This window comes from Scyliorhinus torazame, chromosome 10 (assembly GCF_047496885.1).
Source record: "Scyliorhinus torazame isolate Kashiwa2021f chromosome 10, sScyTor2.1, whole genome shotgun sequence".
Lineage (NCBI taxonomy): Eukaryota > Metazoa > Chordata > Chondrichthyes > Carcharhiniformes > Scyliorhinidae > Scyliorhinus > Scyliorhinus torazame.
In genome coordinates, this window is record NC_092716.1 from 171,356,418 (window position 1) to 171,383,255 (window position 26,838).

General features: G+C 50.5%; 1 protein-coding gene across 1 annotated transcript in view; it reads right to left on the minus strand.

The window, feature by feature from the left end:
- LOC140431035 (immunoglobulin superfamily member 22-like) overlaps positions 1 to 24,655 on the minus strand; it is a 181,863-nt gene extending 157,208 nt beyond the window's left edge. The window contains exons 1-3 of the mRNA XM_072518935.1: positions 24,553 to 24,655; positions 5,888 to 6,042; positions 4,991 to 5,125 (exon numbers count right to left, since the gene is read on the minus strand). Of these exons, the coding sequence (XP_072375036.1) occupies positions 4,991 to 5,125; positions 5,888 to 6,011 (259 nt within the window). The 5' untranslated portion in view covers positions 6,012 to 6,042; positions 24,553 to 24,655. The remainder of the gene's footprint in view (positions 1 to 4,990; positions 5,126 to 5,887; positions 6,043 to 24,552) is intronic.
- Between the last annotated feature and the right edge of the window lie 2,183 nt (positions 24,656 to 26,838).

Below are 26,838 nucleotides of genomic sequence, written 5' to 3' on the forward strand. Positions count from 1 at the left end.
CATCACTCTGTATCACATCAAATCGTGCTTCCACCCACAATAAATTTGCCGTTTTTTAAAAGTTACATAGCAATGCATATGTGATAGCGTTCCAGAAAAATGTTCATTTATGTATTTCTGAAAAAGATCCAAATAAATATTTATGGTATTGATGCAACATGGTCTCTGTTCTAACATGCCTGCTTACCACTGGCTGGGGACTAATGGCAATTCCACAATCCTTTGGGGGTATGGGCTTCCCCAATGAGGGGGGCGGAGAAATCATTAGCAGATTCCCGCATAAATAAAGCTGGCCAGTTTGGAACCAGCTAGAGAGGAGTGAGCAGCAAGGGAGTTGCTGCTGCTGCTGTTGTATATATATATATGTCATTGTGAATAAATGTTATTTCTTTCTATCCTTGAACTCGTGCTGGATTCCTCATGGCCCTCACAAAAGTCTCCTCTACATTGGATAGATCGAACATAGACTGGGTGACTGCTTTACAAACCACCTCCTTCAGTCTGAAAGCAAGACCCCAAGCTTCCAGTCACCTGTAATTTTAATTCTTCAGCTTGCTCCCATTCTGATCTGCCTGCTACAGTGTTCCAATGAAACTTAAATGCAAGTTCTAGAAACCACACCTTGGGCGGGATTCTCCAGTGACTGAGGGCGAAATCGCGAAACGCGATTGGGCGGAGAATAGTTTCCGACGCCAAAATCACTGTGGCCGCCGATTTGATGCCGAATCACAATTCTTCATCACCTCGACAGTGGCATCAATGCGGCCCGGAACACACATACGGTAAACACCGTCAGCATGTCATTAGCAGGCCCGACCTGGTATTCTCCACCTCTGATGGCCCGAGTTCCCAAGGGCGCTGTTCACTTGCGCTTTTAAAAATCGTGAAACCAGTGCCATGACTGCTGAGGGAGAGGGAACACAGAAAGTATCCCAATATCGCCATAGTTTGCTGACAGTTGTGCCACTGGCCGGGGGGCTTCTGCCAGGGCTGGGGGAGTAGCAGAGGGTGCCAGGAGGTGGGCTGTGGGGTCGGGATGAACGAGCACGGAACACCATTGCCGCAGCCAGCAGGGCAGCCATGCTGCTGACAGCCCACTGTGAACTTAGGGCCACGGGTCGGACAGGTCCAGAGGCACGGCTCGCAGCCCACGGTTGTGCCTTTGTGTACTCGTCTTACCTCCTCTCACACCCTCGGCAGACGGTTCTCGAATTTAAATACCACAAATAAACCATGCTGGCATCACTTTCGCCTGGTGGAAGTGGAGCATTGCGGGTGGCCGGAGAATACCGGGCCGGGCTCGTTAATGATATGCCAATGCCCGTTACTGTACAATTTGCATGCCCACTCCAGCGTGTGGCATGGAACCATTCATGTTGCTGTCGAGAAGCCGGAGGATGGCATTCCATTGGGTGCCCAGCACCAGCCTCGATTTTCAGCTGATGCCCGATTCTCCGCCCAATCGTGTTTCACGATTCCGGCATTGCTGGAAGGAGAATCCCGCTGATTACAGTTCCAGGTTTTCCCAGTTCTGATGAAAGGTTACAGATCTTAAACATCAACTCCATGGACGGGATTCCCCGTTGCCTGATGCCGTTATTTTAATCGGGGGTGCTTCCGCGAGGGCTGGGGGGTCTGGTGAGAGGTGGACAGGAGGTGGACAGGGGGTGAACTGTGGGGTCGTGGATGGCGGGTCGTGTCTGCGCATGGCTGGTGCCATGTTATATGGTGTGACCACTGTAGGTTATCAGCCGTGCGCATGTGCGGCCCGGGACCTGACTATTCTCCGGTTGTTTTCAGCATGTGAGCCGGGAGTTTCACAGACGCCGCTGCTAGACCCTCACCAGTCCTGGAATTGGGGAGGGTTTCACGCAGATGTTTTGGTCCTCAAAGACCACACATGCTCCACTGGTGTCAGCACTTAGCCGCTGAAACATTTCTCTGTTTCTGCACCATGCAATCCAGCACCTGGGCAATGCCGCCGATGTTCCTAGCCATGGCCTGCTGTGACCGCTGCAATTTCCAGGTGGCTCTGGCGCATGGCTGCCTGTGAGACTGCAACCCTGTCCTGGGCCTCGGCCACCGCCTTCACAGAATGCCCCAGGCCTTGGACATGCTGATACATAGCCAAACCTGTCACACCCAATGCCTCCAACATGGTCGTCACCTGTGTGGTGTTGGCCTGGGTAACACACATGGTCGGCACCACCTCCTCCTACATGCGGTTGGACTTCTCCAACTGCACCTGCAGGTACTGGATGCTCGCCGACAACCCCTCATGTAGACCCTGACTCTGCGACTGCATCTCCACAATCGATTGAACCTGGTTTGCCCTTCCACCGTCTGTCCCGTCGGGGACTCCTATCTCCAATTGATGTACCGGAGCAACTGTGTGGGAAGCAACAGAGGGTGTCCCAGGAGCCTCTTCACTAAAGTACCCAACCGAGGTGATAGTGTGTGAGTTGGTGGAGGGTGTTGGAGACAGCTGTGACGGGAAATCTGTGTCATGCTGACTCGAGCTCCAGGGTGTCTTGGGTCTCTTGCCTCTGGTCTCCTGTTGAGGGCTGTTGTCCGTGCTGCTGTCATCTTCCCTGCTCGGCACACGGAGTAGGGGGGCTCCAGCAATGCCACTGGTTGGGGGCAGGGGGCACCAGATGCACCCGCCCCATAACCAGCTGGTCCTGACACAAGACAAGATACATGATTAGACCGCAGACCGGAGGGGAGTGGGGATGGTGGAGGTGAGGGTGAGGGTGGTGTGTGAGTGGGGATGAGGGTGTGGGTGAGGGTGGTGTGGGGTTGAGGTTAGAGGTGAGGGTCGTGTGGGAGTCAGGGTGGTGTGGGGGTGAAGGTGTGAGTGAGGGTGGTGTAGGGGTGAGGTTGAGAGAGGGTGAGGGTGGTGTGGGGGTGAGGTTGGGAGTGAGGGTGAGTCTGGGAGTGAGGGTGGTGTGGGGTTGAGGGTGGGAATGAGGGTGAGGGCGGTGTAGTGGTGAGGGTGGGGGTAAGGGTGGTGTGGGGGTGAGGGTGGGAGTGAGGGTGAGGGTGGTGTGGGGATGAGGTTGGGGTGAGGGTGGTGTGGGGGTGAGGGTGGGGGTGAAAGTGGTGTGGGGATGAGGTTGGGGTGAGGATGGTGTGGGGGTGAGGGTGAGAGTGAGGGTGGTATGGGGATGAGGTGGGAGTGAGGGTGGTGTGGGGATGAGGTTGGGGTGAGGGTGGCGTGGGGGTGAGTGTGGGAGTGAGGGTGGTGTGGGGGTGAGTGTGAGAGTGAGGGTGAGGGCGGTGTGGGGGTGAGGGTGAGAATGAGGGTGAGGGCGGTGTGGGGGTGAGGGTGAGAGTGAGGGTGAGGGCGGTGTGGGGGTGAGGGTGGGGGTAAGGGTGGTGTGGGGGTGAGAGTGGGAGTGAGGGTGAGGTTGGGGTGAGGGTGGTATGGGGGTGAGGATGGGAGTGAGGGAGGTGTGGGGGTGAGTGTGAGAGTGAGGGTGAGGGCGGTGTGGGAGTGAGGGTGGGGGTAAGGGTGGTGTGGGGGTGAGGGTGATGTGGGGTGAGGGTGGTGTGGGGATGAGGTTGGGGTGAGGACGGGAGTGGTGTGGGGATGAGGTTGGGGTGAGGGTGGTTTGGGGGTGAGGGTGAGAGTGGTTTGGGGATGAGGGTGGGGGTGCAGGTGTTGTTGGAGGTTTGACACACGTAGCATGGGGAACCGCTACTCAGTGGGGTCTCACTTCCTCGCCCATGGCTGATATCCACCCCGGCGACCTCCCTTTCCTCTCGGCCACCGACCACGTCCAGGCCCCTCTGCCCAGCTGCGGTGAGGGTCTCAGGTCCGGCGGTCCCCCTCCAGTTTTCTCCCGCTCCTGGTGGTTATGGACAGCCTTGTTACGGGTGTGTGGGACAGGGGTTGGTGCCAGGGGCGCAGTGCTACCTACTCACGCTGGCCTCTCTGAGGAGATTGTGCAATTATTTACGGCATTGTAGGCCAGTCTGGACAGTGTTGTGGTGGCGCTGACCGTCTCTGCCACCTGCGCCCAAACACAGCGAACAACGGCAGCTGGCAGCCGTCTTCCCAATCCGGGGTACAGGATCATCAGCCTCTCCTCCACCGCATCCAGGAAGGTCTCCAGCTTGGCGCCCGTGAAACATGGTGCCGCTCTCCTCGCTGCTATCTTGTTGGCTGGGATGGTGTGTGCGGGGAGTGAACTGTGCATCTGCAGCTGCAGCTTGACAGCCTCCTGAGTGTCAATCGTGAATCCGGCAAATCCCGCACCGTTTCTCATTGGAATCATTTGTGTTCCACATGACGGCGGTGCTAGTTCCTTAACAGTCGCTGAATTGGTCCCGGTGCAGTGCCAGTTTTGCTGTCATGGAAGCCCACGAATCGTGCCCCGGCGTCGACACTTAGTCTCAGGAACTGAGAATCCCGCCGGAGAACTTTAAGGCACTGATTAATGCTTAAACTGATATTGGGTTCAATACAAATTCTCAATGACTTCAGATATTCAGTGGAAACCAGCAAAAACAAAACAAATGTTAGAAATACTCAGCAGGCTTGGCAGCATCTTTGGAGAGAGAAAAGAGTTGATGGGGTGAATTCTCCGCCTCCCCAGCCTCGTGTTTCTCGGCGAGGCGCCCTCGCTGGATGACGGGATTCTCCATTCCTGTTGCAGGCCGATGGGATTTCTCATTGTGGGCACCCCACGGTGCCGGGAAACCTACGGGTGGGGGTGCGCTGCTGGTGGAACAGAGAATCCCGCCGACGGAGAATTCGTTGAGGTTGGTGACCCTTAGTCAGAACTGCATTTTCATTTCTCTTGCTTATTTTTATAAAAGATTGGGAGTGTAACAGTCTAAATGGATCAGTCAGTTGTGTCTCTTTTTCATCCTTATTTGACAAAAATTAAAACCCAGGTGAAACCCACTGTGCAGGACTATAAACAAAACAAAAGGAGAAAGACAAACAGGTGAATCAGGGACTAACACTGCTGGGCCAGCTTACCTTCTTGAACGACAGAGGAATTTGGCTTTTCATCAAACTCAGGGATGCTCTCTCCTGCAGGGATCTCAAATGACCGTGTGACAACATTTAGTGTCTGTTGTGTGACTGATGATTTCCTTTGTACTTGCTCTCCATCTGAAATACAGCATAATGCAATACCTTTTAGCAGCAAAGTTATGCAGGTTGTTAAAGGACATGTTCGTGGCTGCTTATCTTTTTATTAATGTTCACAATTGGTGCACAGCTCTTTGGTTCAGGAATATAGGGCACAATCTTTCCACTACGTCGCGCCTGGCGGCAATCTGCCAAGGTGCCCGGATGGCACTGCTAGGCTTGCAGGGAGGGGCACAGTCAGGCTGCCAGGCAGGCAGTGCAAAGGTACCCAGATACCAGGTTGGCACTATCAATGGTCAGTGACTGAGAGGGCTATGCCCATGAAATGGGGGTATGAAGCAGCCTCATAAAGGTTGGGGCAATGAAGTGGGGGTACTGAAATAGGGGGGAGTGGAAGAGAGGGTAGGAGGCCTGAAAATGGGCATGAGGCTATGTCACGCCCACTGTGGTGAAATTCTGATCGCAACGCCTCGCGAGGTCTGGATATCTCACGCGAGGCTGACTGGCTGCCGGGAAGCCTGTGGGAAGCTTCTCCTGGCATCTACTGGCCGCGCAACATGACCAGTAGATCACCCCCTCGGACTTTCAGAATTGAAAAATATTGTCATTGTTAATGTTGGTGAGCTTTTTGAGGGTCAGAATTGAGGTAACATGGTCACGGCGAAGTGTAGGGAAACTGTGAAGTCCACAATTACAGTACAAAGTCAGGCATTGGTATAAGGGAGCTTGCAGGTTCATTGTTGATGTATTGTCTTTATAATTAGGAAAGGGTTTGGCAGTTACCTTCCTCGGATGTGATTTTTGTCACCTGGCTTACTTTCTTCACTCTAGTGATCCCTGAGCCAGTGGACTGCTCAGTCACGGTTGTGGTAGTTCTGGTCGTCTTCTTTGACACTGTTGTAGCCATGATTGAAACTCAAGTTGGAATTCTTTTGTAACTGGTGAAACATAACATCCCAAGTATTAGTAATCAGGTGCATGTTTGGATAGATCACCGGGTGACATCAATAAACCTTTTAGTTTGTCTCAGGAGGTAAGAACAACTTCTTCAGAATTTCTCTGAAAATGAAGGCAATCAGTTTGAGAATAAATATTTTCTAGTTTTTGTACCTAGTGTCAACAAGAAGTCATGCATATAATGGATCAAATGCAGTTGAAGGTTCTTTCTATAATATTTCATCAGTACTCCAAGGTTGGCTGCAGTGTGGAGTAGATGCAGAGAAAATCTTCTCCCCTGCCATCCCCTCAAAAACTGTCAGGGTAGACGTTAAGTACCTATTATAACCCCCACGAAATCCACGGGGACAACCCAATTAATTCCCTTGAGCCTCGTGGTGTATGGACTCCCCCGCTGAGGAGCGGAGAACACCAGCAGACCCGTTAATTCCACAGAATAAACCCGAGGTTCCAGAATAATCCCAGCTGGGAATTGGACCGTTGCTGGTATATACTTATCCTCAATCAAGGGTTGAAACTAAACTATTTTTGACTCTCCTGTCCGGGCTCCTCGATTACTCTATTGGCGATGAGTATGGGATAAAGTGCTAGCCATTTGGAGTACAGCCAATTCTCTTTGCGAAGGATTAGGGTTTGCACCATTTTGAAAGTGCCGCTCTTTGGCAGACTCGATGCATCCGATGTCGGCGTAGGGGACTGGGCTCAGTTTGCAGAACATGTGCTCTATTTTTGTAAGGCGAACGTTATCATTGGCGATGATCGGCAGACGGTAATTCTCCTGAACGCCTGTGGGGCCCCCACCTTCAGCATAAGGATCCTAAAGAACTCCAGACTCTGAGACGTTCAAAGAGCTCGTGAAAAACCACTACGACTCCCAGCCATAGGTCATTGTGCCAAAATACCAATTTAACACGGCCGAGAGAACCTCAGGCGAGTCAGTTACTGAATTTCTGGTGGAATTAAGACTGGACCATCCCTGTTCGAAATGCTACAAGATCGTCTGTAAACAGGGTAAATAATATGGCGACCCAGCGGAAATTGCTGGCCAAGCCATTTCTGGACCTAAGAAAAGGCCATCGAGATCTCCCTCTGATGAGAGAGCACAGACAAGGGAGCCAAGGAACTCCAGGAGATGTCAGAGATGGAGGTAAACAGCATTAAGCACTCCCCATTCAGCTGCTTGGAACCCCGCCCTAGCCTGAACACCGTCAGGGCCAGACCGTTTGCCGAGGGTCGCTATGTCCAGGCAGGACACCTCGCCAGAATCAATGGAGGATGATCCACGGCAGTGTGGCACTTGTGGCCGGGGAAGTCACAGAGATAGGAAACCACAGGTCAGCCAGCAAACCCGCTGCTCTATCCGAGGGAGACGTCAACACAGAGCCAAGACCCTCCACCTGGACCAGCCTGTTGAAGATGAGTGCCTGCAATTAAATTGCATTGGCGCACTGTGGGTTGCCCCCATCCGAAAAGCTATCCAGGTAAACGGCCCCTTTTGGTGACGTGCGACACATTGCCTTACAACATCGAGGCAGTATTATCCCACCGTATCAATGATAGACGGGAGAGGCCAATAGCTTACGCATCACGGACCCCGACCATGGTGGAATACGATTATGCTCAAATCAAAAAGTAGGGCTGGCTGCCGACTTTGCAGCGAACAAATATCATCAATAAGTACATGGGCGTCTATTATGACAGACCACTAGCTATTGCTGTAGCTTGTTAAAGAGGACAAGGCAATCCCACCAAGAGCACAGATACAGTGATGGCCCCTGTTGCTAGCACCATACAAGTACAGAATCGAGCACCACCCCACCAGATCGCAAATGCGGATGTGCTGAGCTAGCTCCAATTACCAACAAGCCCCCATCCTCGCCAAAGGCTGACGAGGTTGTTTCAACGCTAAACTTTATGGGCACATTGCTGGTCTCTGTCGCCCAGATACATGACTGGACTCAAAAGGACCACCAGCCGCACCACTGCACCCATGGAAATGGCTGAGCTGGCCTTGGGTGCGCCTCCACGCCGGTTTTTATGGGTTTTTCCAGGTTTTGTGTTACTTGTAGTGGACACCCGCTCAAGTGGCTGGATGTCCATCGGATGTCATCCACCATGTCGAAGGCCACTGTGGAAAAGCTATGACTTTCCTTCAGCGCCCATGGCATTCCAGAGGTGCTAGTTACCGACAATGTTACCCATGACGACTTTGCATACTTTATGAAGGAAAACCGGGTGAGACATATCCGGACGGCCCCATACCACCCCGCCTCGAACATGTTGACCAAGTTAGCGGTGCAGATCTTCAAGAGAGGGATGAAGAAAAAGACCATAGGATCCATGGAAATGAGATTAGCAGGGTTTTTATTTAGTTCTCGGACCACACCACATGCCATGACTGGCGTAACACCAGCTGAACTATTGTTGGGCCAGAGGTTCAGACCCTCCTTCACCTCACATTCTCTGATATTGGCAGGAAAGCACATTGCAGACAGGACCTGCAGAGGCAAGGTGAGGCAGGCGAACAGTAACCAGGAGTTTGTGACCGAGGGACGCGGTAAATGTCAGAAACTTCGGGGATGGAGCCCGTCGGATTGCACAAAATGTGGTACAACAGACCGGACTAGTCTTGCATCAAGTCAAGACTCGCAAACGGACAATGCGGAAGCATGTTCAACATCTCAGGAGCTGGGGCCAGTGTTGGCCTAATTCTGCTCCTATGTTTTATGGTCTTGTTGAAGGCATTAGTGATCAAGGTGGAAGGGAGGGAAGAATCCATGTCCCCAAAGGGAGCTAAAAGCCTCTGACTGCCATCCTGAGGTGGGTGCAGGTGGCCACAGGTCAATTCCTGGATCCTGGCCCTGAGGACATGGCTGCAGCACTAGAAAAATTCAATGGTCTCACAAGGGTGGCCAAGGTAGGTGGATGCATCTTCACATGGTATCTCCTAACACCACTCCACCATCTCAGCTTTTCAATACACCACACCCACATCATTTACAGCAATTAGGACTCTCACCCAACATTCAGATATTCCACCTTACCTTTGTATGTCTACCAATGCTGTCAGCTTTACACCCATCCCTGTAGCTTTAGCATACTTCCAGCTATTCAACCATGGCAGGCAAACCAGTCAAACACTTGTAATACCCTCAATTACGTTTTTCCCTCTGTCTTGCAGATGGCCGAAAGCAAGAGGGAGAAGCAGATAACCAGAAGAGAACTGCCAAATGTGCGAAGACCAAGAACTCTGGAGGCAACAATACTCTGCTTAATGAGGGCAAGTGTAAATGAAGCCCTTGTATGCAGTATCACCAGAAAGATTAGAATGATGGAGAAGGGCTTGCACCTGTTCTCAAATCCCTCACAATTACCCTGCTATCAGGCATGTAGTGCATGCTGCAGATGTGATCATGGATGTCTTGCTTTCTACCTTGCACCACCTCCATCCCCACCTCTCCGCCGACTTCTCAGCCCAACTTTCCCCTTTTACACTTATGCTTTCAGGTATCCATAAATTGCTGCTTGGTCAGGCAGTGCAGCCTCAGCATGAAGCACCACTGCTGTTTGTCATTTTTATAAATGACCTGGAGGAGGGCGTAGAAGAATGGGTGAGTACATTTGCAGATGACACTAAAGTCGGTGGAGTTGTGGACAGTGCGGAAGGATGTTACAAGTTACAGAGGGACATAGATAAGCTACAGCACTGGGCTGAGAGGTGGCAAATGGAGTTTAATGCAGAAAAATGTGAGGTGATTCATTTTGGAAGGAATAACAGGAAGACAGAGTACTGGGCTAATGGTAAGATTCTTGGCAGTGTGGATGAGCAGAGAGATCTCGGTGTCCATGTACATAGATCCCTGAAAGTTGCTACCCAGGTTGAGAGGGTTGTTAAGAAGGCGTACGGTGTGTTAGCTTTTATTGGTAGAGGGATTGAGTTTTGGAGTCATGAGGTCATGTTGCAGTTGTACAAAACTGTTTTCGTTGAGAGAAGAAGGTTAAGAGGTGACTTAATTGAGGCATACAAGATGATCAGAGGATTGGATAGGGTTGACAGTGAGAGTCTTTTTCCTCGGATGGTGATGTCTAGCGCGAGGGGACATAGCTTTAAATTGAGGGGAGATAGATAGACGACAGATGTCAGAGGTAGGTTCTTTACTCAGAGTAGTAGGGGCATGTAATTCCCTGCTTGCAACAGTAGTAGACTCGCCAACATTAAGGGCATTTAAATGGTCATTGGATAAACATATGGATGATAATGGAATAGTGTAGATGGGCTTTAGGTTGGTTTCACAGGTCGGCGCAACATCGAGGGCCGAAGGTCCTGTACTGCGCTGTAATGTTCTATGTTCTATGTCTCCGAAATGGCCACAACATCGAAGTCCCAGATACCAACACATGCTGCAAGTTCCCCCACCTTATTCCAGATGCTCCTGGCGTTGAAGTAGACACACTTTAAACCACCTTCCTGCCTGCCGGTACACTCCTGCGACCTTGAAACCTTACTCATGACCTCCCTACTCTCAACCTCCTGCACACTGGAGCTACAATTCAGGTTCCCATTCTCCTGCTGAATAACCCTCCTGAAGAGCATTAGCAAATTTCCCAAACCCCAGGATATTGGTACCCCTCTGGTTCAAGTGTAGGCCATCCTGTTTGTAGGGGTCACACCTACCCCAGAATGAACCCCAATTATCCAGAAATCTGAAACCCTCCCTCCTGCACCATTCCTGTAGCCACGTGTTCAACTGTTCTCTCTCCCTATTCCTCATCTCACTAGCACGTGGCACGGGTAACAACCCAGAGATAACTCTGTTTTTCTAGCTCCAAGATTCCACCCTAGCTCCCTGAATACCTGCCTTACATCCCCATCCCTTTTCCTACCTATGTCGTTGGAGCCTATGTGGACCACGACTTGGGGCTGCTCCCCCTCCCCCTTAAGGATCCTGAAAAACACGATCCGAGACATCAAGGACCCTGGCACCTGGGAGGCAACACACCAACCATGAGTCTCTCTCGTTCCCACAGAATCTCCTATCTGTCCCCCTAACTATGAAGTCTCCAATGACTAATGCTCTATTCCTCTCCCCCCTTCCATTCTGAGCAACAGGGGCAGACTCTGTGCCAGAGACCTGTACCCCCTGGTAAATCGTACCCCCCCACCAGTACCCAAAGCGATATACTTGTTACTAAAGGGAAGGACCACAGGGGATCCCTGTATTGACTGATTCCTCCCAGCCACTCTCACCATCACTCATCTATCTTCATTCTTCGGAGTAACTACATCCCTGAAGCTTCTATCTATGACCACCTTTGCCTCCCGAATGATCCGAACTTCATCCAGCTCCAGTTCCCTAACCTGCTTGAAAATGAAATGAAATGAAAAATGAAAAAATGAAAATCGCTTATTGTCACAAGTAGGCTTCAATGAAGTTACTGTGAAAAGCCCCTAGTCGCCACATTCCGGCGCCTGTTCGGGGAGGCTGTTACGGGAATAGAACCGTGCTGCTGGCCTGCCTTGGTCTGCATTCAAAGCCAGCGATTTAGCCCTGTGCTAAACAGCCCCGCTTTTTGAGGAGCTGGAGATGGGTGCACTTCCCACAGGTGAAATCAGCAGGGACACTGACAGTGTCCCTCACCTCAAACATTCTGCAGGAGGAACATTGCACTGTCTTCCCTGCCATCCCCTCGAGATAACTTGCGGATAAAACAAGAAAAAGAAAGAAAGAGCTTACCTGATATTCACTCAACCCCTTAGATTAGAGGAGGTGGCTTCTCTCCCGCGTTTTTAAATCGCCGGCTCCTCTCCCACTTTAAAATCTCCGGCTCCTCTCCCGTGCTTTTAAATCTCCGGCTCCTCTCCCGTGCTTTTACACTACAGTGTCTTCCCTAATTAGTCCTGCCACCCATTTTTTCCATCCCTACTTTTCCAATTAATTTTTATTCCTGAATATTACTCAGTCCTTTTATATTTTTTAAGCCATGTTTCCATATTGTGGCTGCATCAAATTCCCACCAGAATATTTGTACTTTTGGCTCACCTTGGGCGAAATTCTCCCGAAACGGCGCGATGTCCGCCGACTGGCGCCCAAAACGGCGCCAATCAGACGGGCATTGCGCCGCCCCAAAGGTCCAGAATGCTCCGCATCTTTGGGGGCCGAGCCCCAACAGTGAGGGGCTAGGCCGACGCTGGAGGAATTTCCGCCCCGCCAGCTGGCGGAAACGGCCTTTGTTGCCCCGCCAGCTGGCATGGAAATGACATCTCGGGGCGGCGCATGCGCGGGAGCGTCAGCGGCCGCTGACAGTTTCCCATGCGTGCGCAGTGGAGGGAGTCTCTTCCGCCTCCGCCATGGTGGAGACCGTGGCGGAGGCGGAAGGGAAAGAGTGCCCCCACGGCACAGGCCCGCCTGCGGATCGGTGGGCCCCGATCGCGGGCCAGGCCACCGTGGGGGCACCCCCCGGGGCCAGATCGCCCCGCGCCACCTCCAGGACCCCGGAGCCCACCCACGCCGCCTTGTCCCGCCGTTCAAAGGGTGGTTTAATCCACGCCGACGGGACAGGCAATTTATCGGCGGGATTTCGGCCCATCCGGGCCGGAGAATCGAACAGGGGGCCCGCCAACCGGCGAGGCGCGATTCCCGCCCCCGCCGAATCTCCGGTGCTGGAGACTTCGGCAACCGGCGGGGGCGGGATTCACGCCAGCCCCGGCGATTCTCCGACCCGGCGGGGGGTCGGAGAATGACGCCACTTATTCCTCACAATTTGTGCTTTTACATTTTACATACATTTTAAACCCTTCTTTGAATTCTTCATAGTCTTCTTCAATCTGTCATGTGAGAGTACCTTTAAGAAATGGGTGCTTAAGAAATGTACCTTTAAGAAATGAGTGTTTATCAGTGATGTCAGAGTGCGGGTGGAGCTAGGCTGTCTGTCAGCTTTTAACTTTCGTTTTAGGCTGTTTGCTGCCCGGTGTATTTTAGTTTCACTTTCAGTGTTGGAGCTGAAGCCAGACAGAGCAGGTGTACTGTTGATCTCTCTGCCATGAAAAGACTATCTCTTGATCATTTGGTGAATTCAGAATTATAAATGTTTGCAGTAGTGAATGTAAACCTGATGTGCTTCTGTTAAAAGGTGTTTCTTCTGTCTTCTGGATGCTGTTTGGGAAGTTATTAAGGATTGCTTAGTGCAGTAAGTTGCCACAATTTTTTCAATAGCACCGTCCAAATCCACAACCTTCATGGTCCAGAAGAACAAAGGTGCATGGGAATACCACCACCTGCAAATTCCCGTCCAAGTCACACAACATCCTGTTTTGGAAATTATATCCCCATTCCTTTACCGACAGTGGGTCAAGATCCTGAAACTGATTTCCGGGTACGGCTATGCAGAGCTAGGTCACATATTCGGTAGCTCCCACTTGGAACGGACTTTTGGGCTCTTTTACAGGGCCCCCACGGCATTAGTTTGACATTTCCCGGTGTGGGAAGAAGACTGCAACATTCGGCAGCTCCCGCCTGGAACCGACTCTCATACCTTTTTCAGGAGTTTCCATAGACTTTTTGGGGCAGACTGGTGAAGCGAACACTGCCAAAAGGATTCCCTCTCGAGACTTCCGGTTGCGGCTATGCGGAGCTAAGTCGCACATTCGGCAGCTCCCGCAAAAACTGACTTTTGGGCTCTTTTCAGGGCCCCCAAGGGCACTTTTACGACGTTACCCGGTGTGGGAAGGAGTTAATAATAGCTCCCCGTCAGTATATGGCTTTAACTAGGAGTGGGGCGACAAGAAAGGTGGTGGTGGACCAGAAGAAGGGAGGGAAGAAGGACAAAATGGCGGCGGACGGAGACCAGGCAGTGTGGAGGCAGTGGGCAGAGGAGCAACAGGAGGGTATCCAGCGCTGCCTCAGAGAGATTAAAACGGACCTGCTGGAGCCGATGAAGGCTTATATTGATAAGCTGCTGGAGACACAGACGGCCCAGGGGGTGGCGATCCGAGAGGCTCAACAAAAGATCTCTGACAATGAGGACGAGGTATTAGGCCTGGCGGTAAAGGTGGAGGCGCATGAGGCGCTCCACAAGAAATGGCAGGAGCGGTTCGAGGAGATGGAGAATCGGTCGAGGCGGAAGAATCATCTGCGGATTCTGGGCCTCCCGGAGGGGCTGGAGGGGCCGGACGTGGTCACCATGTTGAACTTGCTGATGGGAGCGGGGTCCTTCCAGGGGCCCCTGGAGCTGGAAGGGGCCCATAGAGTGTTGGCGAGGAGGCCCAAGGCTAACGAGCCTCCGTGGGCGGTGCTGGTGCGGTTCCATCGGTTCGTCCATCGGGAGTGTGTGCTCAGGTGGGCCAAGAAGGAGAGGAGCAGCAGGTGGGAGCACGCGGAGGTTCGGATATATCAGGACTGAAGTGCGGAGGTGGCGAAGAGGAGGGCTGGGTACAATCGAGCGAAGGCGGTGCCGCACAGGAAGGGGGTGAAGTTTGGCATGTTGCAGCCGGTGCGACTGTGGGTTACCTACAAGGACCGGCACCATTATTTTGAGTCTCCGGAGGAGGCGTGGGCCTTTGTTCAGGCCGAGAAGCTGGACACAGACTGAGGGTCGGGATGGGCGATTGTGGACTGCGGTGGATATGTTATACCTATTTTTGGTTCGGGGTGGGGGGGGGGGGGGGCCTTTGCATTGTTTTGGGTTTCTTTTTCTCTGTGTTTTTCTCTTCCGGGTTGGGGACGGTGGATGGGGCGGGTTGGGCACTGTTTTGGTTGGTGGCGGGGCCTGGTAGTGGAGAGCGCGGGCTTTTTTCCCGCACCGAAGACTGGGGGGGGAAGCGAGGATTGTTTCCCGCGCTTCGAACGGAGGGGGGAGGAGGCGAGCCTGTGGATGGGGAGTGGGAGAGGAGGGTGTGCCACACAATGGGAGGAGTTGAAGGGGAGGCGGGAGTGGCCGGGGTCAGCAGGAGTCAGCTGACTTGCGGAAGTGCAATGGGGGGAGTAAACCAGTTAGGATGGGTCCTAGCCAGGGGGGGGGGAATCAAATTGCTGCTGCTAAGGTCAAGGAGGAGCTGGAGCGAGTGGGGGGGGGGGGGCGTCGAGACGGGGGTATGCCGCTGTGGGGAACGGGCCGGGTGTGGGGTGCGTGGCTGGCCGAGGAGGGGTCATGGCTAGTCGGCGGGTGAGGGGGGCGGGTAGCCCCCTGATCCGGCTGATAACCCCCTGATCCGGCTGATAACCCCCTGATCCGGCTGATAACCCCCTGATCCGGCTGATAACCTGGAATGTAAGGGGACTGAATGGGCTGGTTAAGTGGGCCCGCGTGTTCGCGCACCTGAAGGGGCTCAAGACGGATGTGGTTATGCTCCAGGAGACACGCCTGAAGGTGGCAGACCAGGTAAGACTGAGGAAAGGGTGGGTAGGTCAGGTGTTTCACTCGGGGCTAGATGCCAAAAATCGAGGGGTGGCGATCTTGGTGGGAAAGAAGGTGTCATTCGAGGCGTCAACCATTGTGGCAGATAATGGCGGTAGGTACATAATGGTAAGTGTTAAGTTGCAGGGAGAGCGGGTGGTACTGGTCAATGTGTATGCTCCGAACTGGGACGATGCAGGTTTTATGCGGCGTATGTTGGGTCGGATCCCAGACTTGGAAGTGGGGGGCCTGATAATGGGGGGAGACTTTAACACTGTGTTGGATCTGGCACTGGATTGCTCCAGGTCTAGGACGGGTAGGAAGCCGGCGGCAGCTAGAGTGTTGAGGGGATTTATGGACCAAATGGGAGGGGTGGACCCTTGGAGATTTGCAAAGCCGGGGGCGAGGGAATTTTCATTCTTCTCTCATGTCCATAAGGCTTATTCTCGAATCGACTTTTTCATTTTGAGTAGGGCGCTGATAGCGAGAGTAGAGGATACCGAGTATTCGGCAATAGCCATTTCGGACCACGCCCCACATTGGGTGGACTTGGAGATGGGGGAGGAGAGGGACCAGTGCCCGCTGTGGCGCTTGGAGGTGTGGAATTCGACCTGGTGACCACCAGGAAGGCGGAGGTGCAGTGGAGGAAGGCCCAGGGGGCGGTCTACGAGTATGGGGAAAAGGCAAGCCAGATGCTGGCGCGTCAGCTTCGGAAGTGGGACGCAGCTAGGGAGATCGGGGAAGTTAAGGACAGGGAAGGGAGCGTGGTGCGGAGTGGGGTTGGCATCAATGGGGTCTTCAGGGACTTCTACGAGGAATTGTACCGATCCGAGCCCCCACTGGAGGAGGGAGGGATGGGCTGTTTCGTGGACCAATTGAGGTTTCCAAAGGTGGAAGAGGGACTGGTGGCGGGACTGGGGGCCCCGATTGGGCTGGAGGAGCTGATCAAAGGGATAGGAAGCATGCAGGCGGGGAAGGCACCGGGGCCGGACGGTTTCCCGGTCGAGTTCTATAAAAAATATATGGACCTGTTGGGCCCGCTGTTAGTTAGGACCTTTTAATGAGGCAAGGGAGGGGGGGGGCTTTACCCCCAACGATGTCCCGGGCACTGATCTCCTTGATCCTGAAGCGGGACAAGGATCCCCTGCAATGTGTGTCTTGCAGACCGATTTCCTTGCTCAATGTAGATGCCAAGGTGCTGGCGAAGGTCTTAGCCACGAGGATTGAGGATTGTGTGCCGCAGATCATCCAGACCAGACCAGACGGGATTTATGAAGGGGAGACGGTTGAACGCGAATGTGCAGAACGTTATCATGATGCCGGCGAGGGAGGGGGAGGCGGAGATAGTGGTGGCGATGGACGCTGAGAAAGCCTTAGATAGGGTAGAGTGAGGGTACCTGTGGGAGGTGCTGAAGAGGTTCGGGTTTGGGGAGGGGTTTGTCAGGTGGGTTAGCTTGTTGTATGAGGTCCCGATGGCGAGTGTGGCCACAAATAGGAGGAGGTCCGAGTACGTTCGGTTGCACCGAGGGACGAGACAGGGGTGTCCGCTGTCCCCCCTGCTCTTCGCACTGGCGATTGAACCCCTGGTTATGGCACTGAGAGAATCGAGGAACTGGAGGGGGTTGGTGCGGGGTGGGGAGGAGCATCGGGTGTCGCTTTATGCGGACGACCTGCTGCTGTATGTGGCGGACCCGGTGGGAGGAATGCCAGAGGTAATGAGGATGCTTAGGGAATTCGGGGGCTTTTCGGGGTACAAGCTCAATATGGGGAAGAGCGAGCAGTTCGTAGTTCAGCTAGGGGACCTGGAGAGGGGGATTGGCGAGCTCCCACTAAAAAGGGCGGAGAGGAGCTTCAGATATTTGGGGGTCCAGGTGGCCAGGAGCTGGGGGGCCCTGCATAGGCTTAACTTTACAAGGCTGGTGGAGCAAATGGAGGAGTTCAAGAGGTGGGACGCGCTGCCGCTGTCCTTGGCGGGTAGGGTGCAGTCAATCAAAATGACGGTGCTCCCAAGGTTTTTGTTCCTGTTCCAGTGCCTCCCCGTGTTTATCCCGAAGGCTATTTTCAGGCGGGTTAACAGGAGTATGATGGGGTTTGTGTGGCGCGAGGGACTCCGAGGGTGAGAAGGGTGTTCCTGGAGCGGAGTAGAGATAGGGTGGGCTGGCACTGCCCAACCTCTGTGGGTACTACTGGGCCGCCAATGCGACGATGGTGCGCAAGTGGTTGATCGAGGGGGCTGCATGGAAGAGGCTGGAGACAGCGTCCTATGTGGGTACGAATCTGGGGGCGCTGGCAAAGGCGCCGCTGCCGCTCCCTCCAAGGAGGTATACCACGAGCCCGGTGGTGGTGGCGGCCCTCAAAATTTGGGGGCAGTGGAGGCGGCATAGGGGGGAAGTTGGGGCCTCGGCGTGGACCCCATTATGGGGGAACCACCGGTTCGCCCCAGGAAGAACAGGTGGAGGGTTTTCAGGGTGGCACAGGGCAGGAATACGAAAGTTGGGGGACCTGTTTGTGGACGGGAAGTTCACGAGCTTGGGTGAGCTGGAGGAGAAGTACGGGCTCCCCCGGGGAACACCTTCATGTACTTACAGGTAAGGGCATTTGCCAGATGGCAGGTGGTGGAATTCCCGCGGCTACTGCCACACACAGTACAGGACAGGGTGCTCTCGGGGGGGTGGGGGGGAGTGGGGAAGATCTCGGAAACTTACCAGCTGATGCAGGAGGACGAGGAGGCCTCGGTGGTGGAGTTGAAAGGTAAGTGAGAGGAGGAGTTGGGAGAGGAGATCGAAGAGGGGACGTGCGCAGATGCCCTCGGGAGGATGAATTCTTCCTCTTTGTGCGCGAGGCTCAGCCTCATACAGTTTAAGGTGCTGCACAGGGCACACATGACTGGGACAAGGATGAGCCTGTTCTTTGGGGGAGAGGACAGGTATGTTAGGTGCTCAGGGAGCCCAGCAAATCACACCCATATGTTCTGGGCATGCCCAGCGCTGGAGGAATTTTGGAAGGGCATAGCGAGGACGGTGTCGAGGGTGGTAGGATCCAGGGTCAGACCGGGCTGGGGGCTCGCAATATTTGGGGTGGCACAGGAGACGGGAGTGCAGGAGGCGAAAGAGGCCGGAATTCTGGCCTTTGCGTCCCTGGTAGCCCGGCGAAGGGTTCTCCTTCAGTGGAAAGATACGAGGCCCCAAGCGTGGAATCCTGGATCAGCGATATGGCAGGGTTCATTAAATTGGAGAGGGTGAAATTCGCCTTGAGAGGGTCGGTACAAGGGTTCTTTCGGCGGTGGCAACCGTTCTTCGACTTTCTGGCAGAACGATAGACATTGGTCAATGGCAGCAGCAGCTCGGGGGGGGCGGGGGAGAGTTTACTTTATTTTTGTTTATGTTATTTACACTGGAGGGTCTGAGGGGGTGTATACACCTGTTGTGTTAAGTCGGGGTGTTAATGTTAATTTATTATTTATGTACAGGGGGAGGGGTTTGGGGGGTTGCTTTTTTAGATTGTGTTTTGTACTTAACCCTGTTGGGTTCTTTTTTCTTTCTCATTTTGTTATTGATATTTTATGAAAACCTTTAATAAAAATTATTTTAAAAAAAATCCTGAAACTCCCAACCTAAGAGCACTTATTCCTAATCTTTGTGTTGGAAAGTCCTGGGATATCCAAAATGGGAAGTTTGTTCAAATTTTCAAAACTAACCTTTTGATAATTACAGAAGTTAATGAGAAAACTAATTTTAAAAATTAGTTTGTTGCTCATAGCTCTGTTCAAAGGTCAACCACTTCCTGTTAATTTCCTCCAAAAAAAGTACAGCACACATTAACACTCCAGCAACTGTACCCTCCCAGCTTTAGTTATGCAATCAGTATTTATATCACCAACTGTTTTCTAATAACTGCTGAATTTCACATTACTGAAAAATCAACAGGCAACTGAAGTAGAATCAACTCAACTTCCTTCCATTCTGCTCTTGGTAGATGGGTCTAGGTTTATTCACCAAGAGTGGCCACTTGTTAGAGGAATACTCGTACAATTGTAACCCAGGAAAGAGTTATACCTTTAAGAGAAAGAGGGAAAATGGTATGTCATAAGAATGGGAAACATAAATTGTGAAAATGCAGGAGATTTATTGTAACAGCTGGTAGATCTCTGCCTCCTGTCTGAAATGTTCCTTGTCTTTCAGTGGATGGTCTTCAAGATGTGTCCTGAAGTGCAGTCTGGTTCTTAGGTTGACTTTAGCAGTTACTGATCTGAGGACAATAAGTGGATGACTCAATCCTCAAAACACAAAAGGGATATAAACTATGCTGTGATGGAAATAGACAGAAACTTGAGAAATCGATGTTTGCCAGAACAACAAATGGACAGACAAATAAGGAGGGATTGGAGATGTTAGCATGGCTTATCAAAATACACTGGCCATAACTATTTGAAGAAGATTCTAGTTTCAGTAAAAGCTTTGCCCACTACGACATAGGTGTTAATCCTCACACTAATATCTCTGTCTGGTTTGTGGGAAGTCTTCCTGATAACAGCACACAGATCAGTAACACTGTGTGGGAAAAGCATAAAGATAAACCTGCGGTGTGGAGCATATGTGATATGCAACAGCTTTTGTTAATTCATGTCGCTGACTGCAGTTTTGGGAAATTGAAGTTCTGTGTTTTGATTCAAAATCAACCTTTCACTTAATTAAATGTTGGGCAATGAAACATTTGAAATGGTCCAGAATGGGGGAAAAAGGAGGCAAGACCAGATTGTGCATGGCTGTATATTCCTCTGGGCCTAGCCTCTTTAACATTAAACTCCCTGGAGGGACTGAATGTGTGAAGCAAATATGAAATGTACACCATGCACCCAGCTGCAGATGGTAGTTGTGAAGATTTCCCCATTTTTCTCCTCTGTTACTTGACATTACAGGTCTCATTATCTGATCTTTTCAAAAGGTTCAACATTGGTCATGGATCTGGATGCAAATTTCTGGATTTCTGCCTTGTCTTTCAAGAAACTTCAATGCATGCCCTGAAGTGCAGCCTGGTTCTTAGTTTGACTTTAGCAGTTACTGATCTGAGGACAGGAAGTGAATGCCTCAATCCTCAAAATGCAAAGGAATATAAACTATTTGGGTTGTTAATGTTTGCAAGGATATGTTGTGGAGTGGGGCTGACCTTGACGTTGATCTTGCAGAACACACACGACCTTCCGAGAGATCAGTGCCCAAGGAACACACATTCCTCAAGCATAATGATCAGGAAAAAGCAGGTAAGAATGCCTTGGCTTGCAGGCAATTTGTGGAATGCTTTAATACAGGGATTCTGGTCCAGTGTTTGGAGACAGTCATGGGACAAAGGATGGAGGATGTCTTTTTTCTGTTTCAAGTTCCTGTGATTTTTGTCCAGGAACATCCCTAGCTCATAAAATATAGTTGCCCTTGATAAGGTCCCATCTGATTCAAAAAGATGAAACAAACTATGAATGGTAAACGCAGTAGCCCACTCTCGCTGATATGACCTCACATGGTCAGTAAATGCACCCTCAAAAGCTATTTCCCAACAGAATGAACAGCCTCAAACTATTCAATTCACCACATCCCAACCAGCAACCCCCATCACTCAACTGCAAACAGTTACTATCAATTAGGATTTGTGCCAGATAGTCATATGATCCACTGCACCCTCACACACTTAGCACAGCTGCAAACTCAAGCCACAACTCATGGCTTGTCGCACAACTATTCAAACATATCACCTGAACAGATGCACACCACTCACAATTCCTACAGTATAGAAGGGAGCCATTCAGCCCATTGAGTGTGCACCAACCCTCTGAAAGACCACCCTTTCTAGGCCCACTCCCCCGCTCTATCCCTGTAGCCCCATCGAACATTTGGGCAGTAAGGAGCAGTTCAGCATGGCCAATCTACCTAACCTGTACATCTTTGGACCTTGGGAGGAAACTGGCTGATAATTTTCTCTCTGTCTTGCAGGAAACCTCAGTGCATTCATGGAGGCAGGAGGAACTAACTGGGTAGGGGGGAAAGATTGAGGGATAGAGTCAGGCATACCTATATACCCTAACTATCATGGATGAAATGGTGCTGCCATTTTTGGGATGACCATTTCTGAAATTGTAGCCAATAGTGGGGCTGAAACCATCAAGGATGATGATATTCTCATACCTAATGCACCTTCATGTGTTTCACTTCTCTCTTATCACAAACCCTCTTCTGATTTACAAGCTGCAGATTACCCAGTCTCCTGTACCACAACCTTCCACTTTGGATTGTTCCTTTCCAGTATCGAAGAGGTGCAAATTGGCCAGGTAATGGAGGAACACTAAGAAGAGAGTGATAATGAAGGCACCGTTACCACCACTTGATTCCTCACTTGCAGCCACCAACTTGAATGTTGACTCTTCAAGTATTTTGAATGCAGGATCTGTACATAGTGAGACACTATTATTACTGTGGGACAGAGAAACAATAGCAGAATGCAAGCTTGCTAGAAAATGAAGCTGCACACAGATTCTGCAGCAGAGAACTTAGGTAGGACTTTGATTGGACAGCCTACAGAAGAATACTGCACTAAGGCAGAAGACATGCACTAAAGGAATGCACAAGAGTAATTATTTTCTTTTGTATTCCATATGGCATGTTTTCATTTATAAATGTATTTTGGAATGCTTATTCTATGGTGGCCCTCATTTTTGCATTGCGGCCAAACAGCTGTGGCGATGGTCAGTGACGGGAGGGAAGCTGTCGGACTGTTGGCGAAAGGGGAATTGGGGTTGCAATTACGGCCCCCACACTCAGAAAAGTACTTCACAGACAGCCCTAGCAGAAAGTGGATGTGTTGATTGACTCCTCCCGTTTTCCCCCTTCATGTCAAGTATTTGCTCCTCCTGATTCTGCTCCTCAGCTGCTCACCGTATAGCTGCTGGCAAGGACTGTCCCTCATGATGGCAAGGCTGTGGAGCACACCACCACAAATTTTGACACCCACTCTGCTGAGTTCTGCAGGGCTCTCCCAGAATGGTCCAGGCAGCAGGTGTGTTGTTTCAGCATGTAGTGACCTGCCAAGTCACATTTCTTATGGAGTTGTAGCCTTTGTGTGTACAGGTTGCCCACTTATGTCTTGGTTGCTTCCCAAAGTCATGAGCCAGCCACCAAATGTGGTTGTTCAATAGCCATCTTCTGGTTTGGCATGGTGAATTAACTGCAGGCAGCACAGCAGGTCGCTGCAGAATAAGGCAACATGACTGCTGTCAGGATACTGGGCATTGATTTGCCTAATATACTGAATATGGTCACACAACAGCTGGATGTTGAGATAGTGGAATTCCTTTCAGTTCTGGTATATAACAACCATACCGTGTCATAACCAGCAGAGGGCTTTTGGTACTATACTTCAGCAGTTACAGAAAGCGATGTGTATCACAGATTTTCGAGGCCCAATTAACATCTAAACCAACATAAATGCAAAAAAATCAATGTTAAAAAAGAAATCGGGAATCCAGGGAAATTGAATCCAGGGAGTTCATGCTGGCTGAGATTGCTTAACATTTGGAAAGAATTACCATGTTAGATCTTTGAAGGTGAAGATTTGAATTCATAATAATAATAATAATCGCTTATTGTCACAAGTAGGCTTATGAGAGAGACAGAGTTTCAGTGACATTAGTTGACTTAGTGTTTACTGGATGGATTGTTGGGAAATCTGTGGACTCTGTCTTGGTTGCCTCTGCCATTTGTTGTCTAATGCGGTGTGTTCGAACACAGCTTGTTTGTTAACTCACATGTATCTCATACTTACTCTGAATGTTAAGAGTAAGAGTATAAGATAGATATTGGCCGGAATTCTCCGTTTCCGCCAGCAGCGCACTCCTGCCCACGGTTTCCTGGCGGCGTGGGGTAGCTCCAATGGGAATTCCCACTGACAAGCGGCGGAAGTAGAGAATCCCACTGCCATCGAACGCTGCAACCAATTTGTCCGTTCTCGTTGGCAGCGGCAGCGTGCCGGTCTTGTATAGTAAAGTTTATTTATGTTTGTTCAAAAGCTGTGGAATATTGTTCTATTTACTGAGTGTCTTAAATTTCAAACTCTGTCTACTTTAAACAAAATGTTATTGACCCCTAACCAAATCTTACCAGTAACATGGGGTCTGGCCGAGGATTATAACAACATGCAGAACAGACATGCCAAATAGACCAGGAATATCTGACATCCCACAATGTACTTTACAAACAGATGTCTTTTATACCTCTCAATGTACCTCAATCTAGAGATACTGATACTCCAGATGTTCTGGATACTCCTTAGTGTAACCCACAGACCTGATTATCCTGACCTTTTTGCTGCATTCCATAGACTGGATGTTTCTGCTCTATTTCAGCGGATGCAACACACCAGATTCATTTGAAACCTCGGACTGCTGCACAGATCAGAAACTGCCTAAAGCTAGAGTCTGCGACACAGACCAGACATTCACGTCACCACTCTTGACACTGATTATTCTTTCTGTATATCCAGACACACTCAGCATTGCAATACCCAACACACACATTCTTTGCCCATGACAATGAATACTCACAAGTTGAGAGTCGGACAAACACACCTTTTAGCTTAAAGGGTGGCTATTACCCTCTTTAAGTGATTTTTCTTTGATTCTTAAAAGTTGTCTTGTTTTGTTAAGCCTAATTTATTAAATATTCCCAACTATTTCTTTCTTCTTCACATAATTTGCTATGATCCAAATAAATTCATAAAACTACCCCAAATTGTCATGGGATAGTCATGAGAAGTGGGACAAGTAACATCTGTAAACTGATTGAAGCCAATGTTGAATATTCCAGAGTATAGAGCTTTAGAATATTCATAAGCAAATTATAATTTTGCTTCCCTTTTTAATTTTAGATGTCACAGAATGAAACATCCTATCACTAGTAGATTAAAGACCCCACATTCCTAAAATGTATTATATCTCATTCTAGAGACAGATCTGTTTTTAAGCTATATTTTGAATTACACTTCACATAATAAAAATTAGAAATGTGAAATTATGTTTGGTTAGAAATTTTTAAATATGAGGAAAGAGAACTTACCTGTTGCTGCAGTGTCCAGTTGCGAACTGAGGTCAGAGCAGTTGTAGACTGTATAGCTGCTCTGAAGAGGAATCGTTAGATCCGAAAGCCCTTACCTATGACAGGCATCCAAGCTGAGGAAACACAACTAATTTGGCACAAGCTAAAATTCTATAAATGTACAGTCCTCCTGTGGGATATTCACTTACTTCAAAGATGCTTCGTTCAGCAGTTTGCAAAGTGCAGCTAAATGAGAAGTTCAGCACTGATGGATCACTCACAACTCTATGTATCTTCTCCCTGCCCCAAAACTGCGCAGATGGTTCTGTGTCTCTGTGGTTGCTTCACATTCTCATTATGTTCTTTGCTTTCAATAATTCTCCTGCATTCTCCAAGTGTTATCTTGACTCAGTGGCAATGTTTCTGTCTCTAAGTCAGATGGTGACTGCTTTAAACCATATTGCAGCACTTGAGCACAAAGCTCATAACACGGCTGGGCCACGTTTTGGCACTGGAGGAAAGCAGACAGCAGAGGATTTCCATTGACTTCAACAGAAAGAAAAATCAGGCGAGACCTCACAATCCATGAATAGACTGTTTTGCTCCACTGCCAAGAGTTAAAATTGATCCCATTAATTATGTGCGAAGAGAGTGGTGCGTTGTTGGTGGTGTTATACCATGCCTGTTCAGCTGGATGTACATGATCCAATGACATTATTCAAAGAAGAGCAAGGGAGTTCTCCCAGTGTCATCAAGATTTCTCTTAATCAGTACCGTGAAAACAGATTTGCCATTCATTTATCTCACTTTTGTTTGTGGGATTTTGATTTTTGCTACATCAGAACTCCTCTGCACATCCTCGGATATTACCATGGGACCTTGTGTCCATTTCTTTGTGTGTGACTCACTCTTACATATCTAACACTGTGCAACTTACTCATATACAATCGTATACCTCACTTCTAGGTATAAGATTATCTAAATCACTTCCAGATGCCCAATTTGCTATCTGTAATTCACTTCCTAGACGACTATGGTCTGTCTAAATCTCTCTTGGGTATTCATCGTTCTCTGTAATGTAATCCCAGGTATCCATTCATTCTTCCTGTGAGTCTCACCCAACTTAATTAAGATAATTATATAGATAAGTACATGAGGACAGCATGGTAGCACAGTGGTTAGCACAGTTGCTTCACAGCTCCAGGGTCCCAGGTTCAATTCCCGGCTTGGGTCATTGTCTGTGCAGAGTCTGCACATTCTCCCCGTGTCTGCGTGGGTTTCCTCCGGGTGCTCCGGTTTCCTCCCACAGTCCAAAGGCATGCAGGTTACGTGGATTGGCCATGATAAATTGCCCTTTGTATCCAAAAAGGTAAGGTGGGGTTATTGGGTTACGGGGATGGGGTAGAGGCGTGGGCTTAAGAAGGGTGCTCATTCCAAGAGACAGTGCAGACTCAATGGGCCGAATGGCCTCCTTCTGCACTGTAAATTCTGAGAGGGAGAAAGGAAAAGAAAGAAATACTGTTGGTGTAAGATGAAGTAGAGGAGAGGTTGCTTATCATAGAATTTACAGTGCAGAAGGAGGCCATTTGGCCCATCGAGTCTGCACCGTCTCTTGGAAAGAGCACCCTACCCAAGGTCAACACTGCCACCCTATACCCATAACCCAGTAACCCCACCCAACACTAAGGGCAATTTTGGACACTAAGGGCAATTTATCATGGCCAATCCACCTAATCTGCACATCTTTGGACTGTGGGAGGAAACCGGAGCACCCGGAGGAAACCCACGCACACACGGGGAGGATGTGCAGACTCCGCACAGACAGTGACCCAAGCCGGAATTGAACCTGGGACCCTGGAGCTGTGAAGCAATTGTGCTATCCACAATGCTACCGTACTGCCCACAAATTATGCACAGCATTAACACTGCCAAAGACCGCGGACGGGATTCTCCATTGCCCAACGCCGATATCGTAATCGGTGATCGAGCGGATTGGGGGCCGCGTCTGTTTTTGGATGCTTCCCCCCCCCCCCCCCCCCCCCCCCCCCAAATGGCATCATCGAGGAGTACGCTGTATGCCATTGGGACGGCTTCAGGACGTTACCTGAAAGCCCTGCCCCGATGCTCTGCCCCCGATGAGCCAAGTTCCTGATGGTGGGGGACACATTTGCTCTCAGTTTTCGGGAACCTGGCGTGGCGGCTACAGGCTGTGTGCAGCGCTGCCACAGTCGTGCTGCTGGGGGGGGGGGGGGGGTCTTCGGCGAGGGCTGGGGAGACAGGTGGGGGGCCGGGCGGGCCTGGGGTGTC